The sequence below is a fragment of the Corylus avellana genome, chromosome 9 (assembly GCF_965113065.1).
Source record: "Corylus avellana chromosome 9, dhCorAvel1.hap1.2, whole genome shotgun sequence".
NCBI classification, from domain to species: domain Eukaryota; kingdom Viridiplantae; phylum Streptophyta; class Magnoliopsida; order Fagales; family Betulaceae; genus Corylus; species Corylus avellana.
In genome coordinates this window covers 15,576,599-15,587,808 of record NC_142498.1, presented here as the reverse complement: position 1 = coordinate 15,587,808, position 11,210 = coordinate 15,576,599, and the positions used below count along the sequence as shown (strand labels likewise).

General features: G+C 35.6%; 1 protein-coding gene across 1 annotated transcript; it reads left to right on the top strand.

The window, feature by feature from the left end:
- The first annotated feature begins 4,605 nt into the window (after window positions 1-4,605).
- Window positions 4,606-7,866, top strand: LOC132189567 (Protein kinase superfamily protein). Its single transcript, XM_059604310.2, has 7 exons — window positions 4,606-5,210; window positions 5,300-5,554; window positions 5,645-5,802; window positions 5,884-5,963; window positions 6,041-6,176; window positions 6,389-6,538; window positions 7,521-7,866. Exons 1-7 carry the CDS (start codon window positions 5,006-5,008, stop codon window positions 7,707-7,709), a joined length of 1,173 nt encoding a protein of 390 aa, XP_059460293.2. The 5' UTR covers window positions 4,606-5,005; the 3' UTR covers window positions 7,710-7,866.
- The last annotated feature ends 3,344 nt before the right edge of the window (window positions 7,867-11,210 follow it).

Genomic DNA, 11,210 nt, shown 5'->3' with positions numbered 1-11,210 from the left:
CGCTCTCTCTCTTCATCTTCGGATCTCTCTCTCTCTCTCGCTCTCAAATGAAAAAAAAAAAAAAAAAAAATGAATTTTTTTAAAAAAAAACCAAGAAAAATAAGCCATGCCCAGAAATACCCGCCTCGCAAAACCCGAAACCCAGCAGATAGGATTAATTGTCTCTGGATTACAGGTAGGCTTTTTAAACTCGTAAGGCACAAATTGGGTAGCAAAAACGGTCGATATCCGACCCAATCCGATCCGTACCCACCCCTACTCTCGTGGGTCATGGGTTCACGAACTGCAACATACTACGTCTCTATATTTAAGATTTTGTATTTACTTGAAAAAGAAAAAAAGACTCCATTACTCACTATTATAAATGTGTCTAATTTTCTTTGTTTTTTATTTTCACGATAAAAAAAGCATCTAGAGAAATAAGCTCCACAAATATATCCTATTGTCTCCTTAATTACAAAAAGAAGAAGAAGTTGGCAAAATGCCAAAATGTAAGATTCGTGTGCGCGGGCCGCACCCACATAGATCTACATATTTATTTATTTACATAATTTTGGACCCTCGCACAAAATTTTTTATTCCGCCCTTAATTTGTAGTTCCATCCGGACCATCCCTACTCTCAAGTATAATTTTTCCTGTATTATTTCATCATCTTCTAATATTTGAATATCAACCTCCTCACGTTTTTCCCCTCCCCTCTCTGCTAGGGTTTCATCTCTAGTATAGAGTGTCGTCAGAGAGAAAGAACCTTTGTTCTCCCCCTCCAACCCCCCTCCCCTCCCATCACCCTCTTTCTCCTGGTGAGTTAACCTATTTATCTGATGTCCCAACCTCTTTGGGCAATTTTTTTCCTTTGCCTTCTTCTCTGCCGCTTCCCCCTCCTTTGATCCCCTTTTTTTGCTCTAGGCTTTTGGATTGGCCATTCTTTGCCGGATCTTTTGCCCTTGCCAAACCCACTTCGTCACTCACCCTTCCGCCTGTACTCTTCGGCTCCATCCGAGTTCTTCACGTTCTGGCCATTTTTCCTTGGCAACCTTCCTCCTCGACGTGGTTTCTGTTTTGTGTTTCTTGTTTCTTTGTTTTATTTTCTTGTATTCTCTCATTTTCTTGGTTTTTTTTTAGAGTTTGTGTTTGTTTCTTTCTGTTTTTGCTTTTGTTGTTTATACTTGTTTAGGTACTCTTTGTGGATGTTGCTCACGGGGTTTCACTCAAACTTCTCCCTCCGTTTGAGTGTGCCGCCGATCTCCTCCACGCCTGCATTGCCGCCCATAGTCCTTTGCTGGGCCTTTTTCTCGCGCCCCCCACCGCGATGAGCTTCCAATGCCCCTTCTGGTTTTGGTTTCTGGCGAGCGCGTGATCGACTCTTCTTTCCAATTGCTGTCATCCTCGTAGTGTGCTTTTTTTTTGTTGGTTATTTCCCTATAATTTTGTTTGACTTTCCTTTTTTTTTTTTTTTTTGTTCTTTCTGTTTTGTTTTGTTTCTTTGTATCGGTTTTGTTTTTTGCTTGTAATAATGATCGATCCTCTCTCTCGATCTGCCCACCTGATACCCTTCAAGGTAATTGATTTGTTCTAGACCTTTGGGTTGTAGATGTGAACGTTATCTTGGCTTTCGGGTCGAGGAGGATGAGTTTTGGCTTGAGATTTTCTACCCTCAATGCCGAAGAATAAGAGCTATCTATAAATTGGTTTGAGTCTATTTGACGCAGATATGTTGTTTAATTTGAAATTAGTCATAGGTTAGCAGATTTTGTATGAGTCTAGAATGTAATACGTCACCTTTAACGCTTGTAACATCATAGCTTTGGCTATGGTTGTTTTAGAGCTTTGTTCTGTGTTGTTTGAGCTTCATGCTCGTTTATCAATGAATGCGATTGAACTATTTTTTTTAAAAAAAAAAAGTATAATTTTTCCTTTGTAACTATTATAATTTTTTTTTTTAAAAAAAGCACTATCTCTAAAAAATTAAAAGGTAAAATATGCTAATTAGCCCTTTGGAGAGAACCTTGTCATTTGCTTTGTTTGAGCACCAGCAACATTTTTTCTTACTTTTTCTTTAAATTCAAGCAATTAAATTACTTTTTGTTTCTCTATTCAAATATACGTTACAATAGCTTTTCTTAATCTTTCCCTATATCATTAAAATATTAATTTTACTTATATATATAATCTCTTTAGAAATGCCAAGAGTCAATAAATTCTTCATATTTTGTCTATATTCTCCTACAAATTTAATAGATCAACCATTAGATTTGAGAGATCTACCGTTGACTTATGTGTGGTCCACATAAGTTTACAAATCTAATGGTTGATTTGTAAGGTGAGATAACCGAGATGGGCCAAATATAGGAAAAATATTAATCCAATAGCATTTCTCTTTTCATTTATGATCAACTCTCATACACTCTTTTGTCATTGTCTTTGTGCACTAAGCTCATGTTTAGGGCAGTGTTTTTCTGAATGTAATCGAGCCCGTGCGCCAAATCCATGGCGATTTGCATTATGGAGATCCATGAGGAGAGCACTGAGTAGTTGGGGTTTCTAGGTTCCGCAAACAAGCTACGAGGTTTGTGACATCAATGAACTTGTAGATGAGGAAAATGTGGTCGCCGGAGATGGGAGCACTGAGGAGCTTGACGACATTGAGGTGGTTGCCACGACAGATAATACCAAGGCATTGCTTGAGCTGAGGCCTCTGGATCTTGTGGTGGAACTTACTCTGGAAAACAATGGCTTTTTTACCTTATAGAGTGCACCACCAGAAGTGGGTGGAGGGGGTGGAGGTGTAGGTTCTGGGATGGAAGCCGTTGGTGGCAGAGCAAAGCTTGAAGTAGTTGTAGATGTGAGACTTCTCAGGGAGCGAGTGGCAGAGGTTGGAGAGTGAGGTGCAACTTGAGATTGTGCAAGCTAAGTGCACCCTCACTTTCAGCACAACAGAAAAAGGTGTGTCACTTAATAATCAAATGAGTTTCTACAGTCACAAACGGGTTTTTCATTCATGAATCAAGTTTAAACGAGCAGGTATCGAGCAAGTTGTCAAATAAACTAGTTTTCATCACCACAGATCACTTGGCTCGTGGTATTGATGTGCAACAGGTCTCCCTATTCTTAAAATTTGATTTGCTGACTCAACCAGAAAATTACCTTCATCGTATAGGACAGTTTGGGAGAAAGGGTGTAGCTATTTATTTTGTTACTAGAGATGTTGAGAGAATGCTGAATGATCCAGAGGCCCTACGATGTGGTCATCGAGGTGATACCAAATAATATTGCCGATTTCCACTCCCCCCCGCCCCCCACACACACACACACACACACATATATATATATATATATATATATATAATGTTAGGTGTTCTTCTAATGTTCTTTTGGTATCTTCTCAACTGTGATATAGCTTTTAAAATCACAAATAGATTAAAAGTTAATAATGATAATATCAAATTTAACGATAATTTTAAAAGTCACATCATAGTTGGGAGAACACCAGAAAAACACTAGAAGAACACCTAGCATTTTCCTATATATATATATATTGAAAGGTAGCCAAATTACCCTCAAGGGTTATGGAGTGGTTCTGCCACTCTCGGCTGGGCAGATGGGGTCTATAACGACCCAAGAAAAAGCGCTAGCCACATTTGTGCTATTACCCCAAAATGATGAATCAATTTGGAACTTTCTTAGAATTCATTATATAGCTCAGTTTCACCTAGTAACTAGGCAATGTGAGACTTAGCACCTATAACTATCTTTATAAACCAGACACTTTATGTGGGTTTCTTCTCATCTTTCCAATATGGGATCGGGGTGTTATAGGGTCCCTCATAGCTTTGGAGGTGGTCAAGCTACCCTTGGTCTTTTTATTTTAGAAAAACTTCACTTTAGACTCATGAACTATCGTGCATTTTGAGAAGACCTCACAAAATTTAAAAACTCTCAATTTGCACAATTGTACTTTAAACTTCAATCAATTTACCCACTTCGTCAGATTTTAAACATTAAAAATGATAAAATGACGTTTATATCCTTGACTTTTTTTTTTTTTTTTTTAATAAAATTTCAAATTTATCCATAATTTCAAATTAAAAATTTTTAAAAAATAAAGTTATTAAAAAAATTTTTGACCCACGGTAGGGTCACCTTGGACCCATTTTTTTCGTCTTTTTTGTTTTTGTTTTTTTTAAACGAAAATCAAAGGGTAATTTAATCTTTTTAGGCATTTCTGTTAGAAGTTAACGGTTAAAACTAATGGAGGGGGTAAATTCATTGAAATTGAAAGCTTTTGAATTTTGAGAGTCTTTCTTAAAATGCACGGCATTTCAAAAGTATAAAATGAAGTTTTTCCTTTTATTTTTAAAATTTTTTATTTCAAATATTTTCGTTTATTAAAAGGATATTGACAAATTTTTTTTGTTAGTTTAAAAAAAGACATTATTGGTAATTTGAGGGTGTTAGGTCAACTTTTCTTCCTAAGTTTTTAGAATTGTTCGAACTGTTGAAGTGAAGCTCCTATGGCTGAGTTCAGCCTCAGCCTTTATCATTTATGTAATCATTAGAATTGCAAAAATGTTCTCTCTCATATAACAGCCAAAGCATACCCATTTTCATTTGTTCTTTTTTTTATCACCCAAATGTATGGGACCGTTCTATTGATTGGAGAGTAGATGAATTGACCCACATTATAGACCCACCTTTTACCCCACCAGAACGCTCCCAATCTTTTCCCTCCGCTGATCTGTTTGCTCCCATGTTAATCTTTGGTTCCCTTTTTAATGAAAATCCGTGACTATATCGGAGATCTCTTTTTAGCCCCTCTATAACGGATCCGTGTGTGCAATTACAATCCCCCACTTCATTTCTCTCCGACAACATTTTACAACAAACCTTTGACTCTGCCTCTCCAGTCTCTGTGTCAGTCCGTTTCAGTTTCTGTTCTGTTTCAGATGCAGGGATCTTCGTGCTCCGCATGAAGCAGATTTTGCAGTCCAAGATTTTGTTAGTACAATGAAATATATCCGGACCGACAGCTTCAAGCGGCTCTTCTCATTGAAACGACGCAGTTTTGAAGGAGAAATTCGAAACCCAGATGGCCCTACCGTAGAAGACAACAAAAATACCTTCAAGAATGCTGCAGAGCCTGCTCAGAGACCCACTTGGAAATGCTTCTCCTATGCAGAAATTTTTGATGCCACCAATGGTTTTAGTTCAGGTTTTTCTTCATAATCTTTTAAAATTTTTGTAAAAAATTAAATTTTTGGTTCTTGTCTTGAAAATTATACTCTGTTATGTCGGCGTCAGAAAATTTGGTTGGCAGAGGAGGCTATGCAGAGGTATACAAGGGAACTCTGGGAAATGGTGAAGAAATTGCTGTGAAGAGGATGTCAAAATCTTCTGCAGATGAGAGGAAGGAGAAGGAATTCCTGACAGAAATAGGAACAATTGGTCATGTCTGCCACCCGAATGTTTTATCCCTCTTAGGTTGCTGTGTTGACAATGGCCTTTACCTCATTTTTCACTTCTTCTCAAAAGGCTCAGTGGCTTCTCTTCTACATGGTATATCGATTATTGGGTCAAGAAAAGTTTTTCTTCAATTTTTTTTTTCCTTGTTAATCTTATATTATAGTCTGGAAATCCCTGCTGTAGACGAGAATTTGCCACCGTTGGATTGGAAAACAAGGCACAAGATAGCCATTGGGACGGCTAGAGGCCTCCATTACTTGCACAGCAGCTGCCAAAGAAGGATAATTCACAGGGACATCAAGGCCTCCAACGTTTTATTGACTGCAGATTTTGAGCCACAGGTAAGAATTTAGTATTATTCTTTTCCTTGATCAAATTATGGGTTATAAAAAAGTTTTACCCTCCCTTCTTTCCTTTTACAGATATCTGATTTTGGACTTGCAAAATGGCTTCCATCTCAATGGACTCATCATTCAATAGCTCCGATTGAAGGGACATTTGGGTACTTAACCATACAAAAAAACTCCTCCAATCTAAGCTTTGATTCAGTATTTGTAAGGAATTATTTTTTACACGCAGGCACTTAGCTCCTGAGTATTATTTGCATGGGATTGTGGATGAGAAGACAGATGTGTTTGCTTTTGGAGTTTTTCTTTTGGAGATAATCTCTGGCAGGAAACCGGTGGATGGTTCTTACCAAAGCTTACACAGCTGGGTAAGCTAACTCTTACACAATTTGTCCCTACATTTTGTTTATTCACAAAATTGCCATCTTTCTTAGGGAACTCCCGGGTTTTCTTTAAAAGATAATGTTAGTTAGTAAATTGCTAAACGTTATTATTATTATTTTTTTGGAGTTGGGTAACTTAGACCAAGTACAGAGATTCATTGTTTACTTTTATTGATTGTTAATTTTGCATTGAATAGGCCAAACCAATATTGAAGCAAGGAGAGACAGAGGAGTTGATAGATCCAAGGCTGGGAGGGGCCTATGATATAACGCAGCTGAAAAGACTTGCCTTTGCAGCCTCTCTTTGCATCCGCTCATCTTCAATGTGGCGCCCATCAATGAGTGAGGTAGCTAAAAACCTTCATGCTTGTTTTTTCTGAGACATCTACAACACATAAGAGTTTTGGAACTTTCCCTTAATTTTTCTGACACATTGTGAGACTGCTGTGGGGGTCCAATACTTTGTCTATAAATTCATCAAATCCCCACTGAATAATTTCTTAATATAGAATTTATGTTACACTTCATGAGCCTAATAGTGACCTTTTAGTTGACTGGCCAAGGGGCTTATCCCTTAATTATATATTAAAAATCCTAAAATCACTCCATGTAATATCATATCCAGCTTTCATTTGTCAAATTGTGTGGCGGCTTTCCTGTCATCACCTTGCACATCCTTTTCACCAGCAGCAGTACTGCATAGTGGAAGTTAGATATGGTATTTATTTTTATTTAAAATTAATTTCTTTTCTAATTTTTATTTTGGTGTTGGTGGCTCTGCATGCAATGGATGTTTTTTTTTTTTTTTTTTACTAATTATTAATCCGATGTTGTATCGTACCTAACCTAAATTTTTATGCTAAAACCTAAAAGAAACAGTATATATTGTCCCACTCCCATGTGATTAGTGGTCTAAGATAAATTGTTATAAAAAATGACTGTGAAGGGGGTCCTATTTTGACTCATTATTGGGATAAAATGTTTTAAGATTTATAAAATATGTCGACTCAAAGGTCTTTTTCATATATAATTGTCCCAATGATTTAGTTGGAAGTGCAATGAGCCACGACAATTTCTCCATCTTCCAGCTAAAACACATTCATCCGACGACAATTGCTGAAAGAAACATAAATAGCAATAAGACAAGAAACACATTCATCATGAAAAATAGCAATAAAACCAGGAACAGAACACGTGCTGTTGCATCCGTTTTATCTTCAACGGTCCAGATTTAATTCTAATTTTTTTTTAATGAGAAAGGGTAAAATTAAGTATATATCCCTGTAATATACTGAATTCCATGCTTATGATTTTGACTCCAATTGACAGGTACTGGAGGTAATGGAGGGAGAGGTGGAGAAGGAAAGGTGGAAGATGCTAGAGGAAGAAGACCAGGAGGAGTGTTGGGGATTTGAGGATCTAGAATATGAATGTGACAGTCCCTGCTCTTCCCCGCACGACTCGATCTCGACAGGAAGTTCATGGAACTCGAGATTTAGGAATTTGATGAACGTATAGTTGTCACTTCCATTGACATGAAAACATATTTCTCATACATAAAAAGTATGAGGAAGATTTGTGGATCGATGTTGTACATATCATTACAAGACTTTGATGCAAGTAACTGCTGAATCATTTCCAACAGGGAAAGTTCAAGCAATTTGAAAAGTCAAAATTATTGTGAAAATGGTTCTCTCCATGTAGTTCACTCAAGTAACTTTTACAATTTTTTTTTTCTTCCCAATATTCAGTTTATATTCACCCAAGCAAATTCCTCCATAAAGTGGTAAAATAGTAATATTTTATTTTACCTATAGTGTGCTAGCAAAAATTGTATTTTACTTATTCCGGACGGCCTATTACGAAGGGTTAAACTAATCTGTGGAAGATTCTCTGAGGGGAAAGAAATGTTACGAGTAATTCTAGAATGACTACTTGTGTCATGCTAAGAATGTTGTGGCTATTAAAATCATAATTTGATCAAAATTCAATAATGATCAATCATAAGTTCAATGGTGATTTTAATAGCCACATCATTTTTTTTTTTTTTTTTAATTGAATAAGGGAAAAAGGCTACAAGGGAGGGTCTTTTCCAGCTCTAATCCCAATGGAAGAGAGAATGAGAGACCTTATGAGAATGCTTCCAAAAACAAGATGGGAAGCGGCCCACTTAGCTAGAGCATGTGCACGAAAGTTGGCACATCTAGACACTTTCGAAGCATTCCAACTAGGAAAGGAGGATAAAGTAACACTAATGTCAAAAATACAATTTGCAAAAGACCAAGAAGAGAAAAGGGAAGGATTATTAATAGCTCTTAGTAGGACACAAATAGGTCTCCTAGAATTATTCAAATGTTACAGAACAAGTTAAGAATTGGGATTAAAAATTGTTTTAGATTTGGATTTTAATTAATAAGGGTTAGGTAATTTTTAAAATTAAAAGTATGATTGATTTTTATCATTATTAATGAAGTTCTAATCAATTTGGGTGTTATCTCATTATCTTATTTTAGTCTATTTAAGGGCTATTTGGTGTTAAAAAAAAAATATAAGAGAAATTTATTTTCAAACATGAGTTTGAAAGAGGTTCGGGTTCTACCTAATTTATCCTGTTACCAATTAATTTCCATAACGTGACCAGTACTTTTTTAATATCAAATGGAGGGATTACCATACTATTTTGAAGTACAACCCTAATGACTTTATATATTATGCTTTAAAAGGCAGTGGCCATTTAGGATTCGTAGCTGTCTTAGGTGAAACCCACGCCATATATATGTGATTCGTGAAAATCAAACTATATATATGTATATGTATGCCATCATCATGAGTTAATTTATTTCGGGCATATAATTGGGGTCGGCAACAATATTCATGCATGCTGTCGCACAGCCAACGTTAATTTAATCAATGAATTAAATTTTAAATCTGACTTTTTTGGTCATGATGATATTAATTAACTCGGGAAGTTATGATTAATTTAAGGGTGTTATGGAGAGAGCATGCATGTGCGTGGAGAAACAGTTAGCACCTCGGTCGATGACGAGGCTAATCTCAACTAACAAGAGAATTTAAGTTTAATTATATCCATTGTGGACAAAGAATATTTCATGCATTCTAGAATTATATACTATGTACCCCCATATAATTCCCATCGAAACCCGACCGGAGTAATGCTATAACTAGAATTTTTATTGTTTTAAAAGTGGTGTGACTTTTTAAGAGTAATACTAAAAGTAAGACTTTTGTTTTTGTTTTATATATATCTCTAAGGTAATATCAATGATGATTTTAAAAACCACGTATCACTTTTAAGGCAATGATAGAACCATGATTTTTCATTTGAATGGACAGTATGAATGAAAGGTTAAACCTAATTTTGATAAGGGTCAAGTCTAGTTTTTAAGCTTATATATATAACTTAATAGAAAAAATTTAAAAACCATAGGGGCTCGGGCCATGGCCCCCCTTTGGTGATCTATATGTAGTTCCGTCGTTGTTTGGAGGGATAAAAGGGAAACAAAAGCCATATTTCTAGCATTACTCGACTAATAAAATCACTATTAAATTTTCTAATAGTAATCCGTCCCAAAGTCCATCATGAGTTTAAAACTCACATCACCCTTTAGAGGATAAGAACCTGTTTGAGATTGCGTTTTAGAATTAATAAAGCTTTTAAGTTAAAAAAATGTTTTTTTTTTTGCAAAAACTTCATTTTTAAGCCTTGCCATTTTAGTCATTTTTAGGCTTTTTGAATCCTTCAATTTTTTTTTACCAAACGAGTACTTCTTTTTTTTAAACGGACTCTTTGAGTGTTAAACTTACTTTTAGGCCTCTCAAACGTACACCCAAACATGCCCTAAAAGGGCCAAGAATAAAAGTCTTACTTGTAATATTACTTTCCGAAATCCCAACCCCAATTGTGGGACGTTTAAAACCCACATCATCACCTTTGGTAGATAAAAATAAAAATTGTAAACAATTTAAGGTGATAATAATATTGTGCATGTGTTAATTATTGACAAATCAAAAAAGGGGCAGGTTGGCAGATAGAGCTTTTTGGACGGCCAAAAAATGTATGCAACAAACACCACGATTATGAGGGCACATGGCACATAATATATATGTGTTAGTTGAGTGACAGCAGTGGAGAGAATTGTTTAGGAAGCACAGGAGTATCTATGCCTTCTTTTTTAGATGTTAATTGCTTGAAGATTTTGAAGGTTGTTTAACTTAAAAGGACTTTGAGGATAGGTGGTGCAACAACAATGGCACCAAAAAAGAATCGTGGCGTTTTAATTTGAGGAAACTAATTAGTAGGTATAAATATAAGCTAATCCAGTCTGACAAGTTTAATATATATAATTTTATATGATTAGATTGTGTAAGGGTTTTGGTGAGATGATAAAGCAGCCTTTGTTTTAGTAATTTCTTTATGTTAGGTTACTTAAAATGGCTATAAGAGGTTCAATGAATTATGCCCCTTGTCTAAAGATAGCAAGAGGGGCAGGTAGGTCATTACCAACTTCCTATATATGTGCTTTGTATTTGGCAGGCCAACTCAATAGAGCTTTGTGCATGGCTGTTTTCCAAAGGCATATAATTTGAACATATATATCTTTTTATTATTTTTATTATTATTATTATTTTTTATGTAAACGATGTGGGAACTATATTGAGGGCATGTTTGAGTGAGTGGTTTAAAAGTGCTTTTAACATTTAAAAAGTTCGTTTGAAGAAAAAATTACTTATTTGGTAAAAAAAAAGGTTTAAAAGCGTTTTTAAATGTTTAAAAAACCTAAAAATTGTCACAACGCACTTTTAATAAAAGCTTAAAAATGAAGTATTTGTCAAAAAGCTCTTTTCAACTTAAAAGATATATTTTTCAAACGCAATTCCAAACAGGTTTTAAAGCTGGTTGCTAGTTTTTTTTTTTTTTTTTTTACATGTGCGCACAAGAGGAGGGATGAAGATTGAACTAGTAACCTCCGCGTCATTAGGCGTGGTCCCAACCGATTG

Excerpts from the sequence above, each read along its gene's own strand:
- LOC132189567 (XM_059604310.2), top strand. The coding sequence starts at position 5,006 with ATGAAATATATCCGGACCGACAGCTTCAAGCGGCTCTTCTCATTGAAA. Across the intron at positions 5,211-5,299 it reads CACCAATGGTTTTAGTTCAG|AAAATTTGGTTGGCAGAGGA; the intron begins GTTTTTCTTCAT and ends TGTCGGCGTCAG. Across the intron at positions 5,803-5,883 it reads CTGCAGATTTTGAGCCACAG|ATATCTGATTTTGGACTTGC; the intron begins GTAAGAATTTAG and ends TTCCTTTTACAG.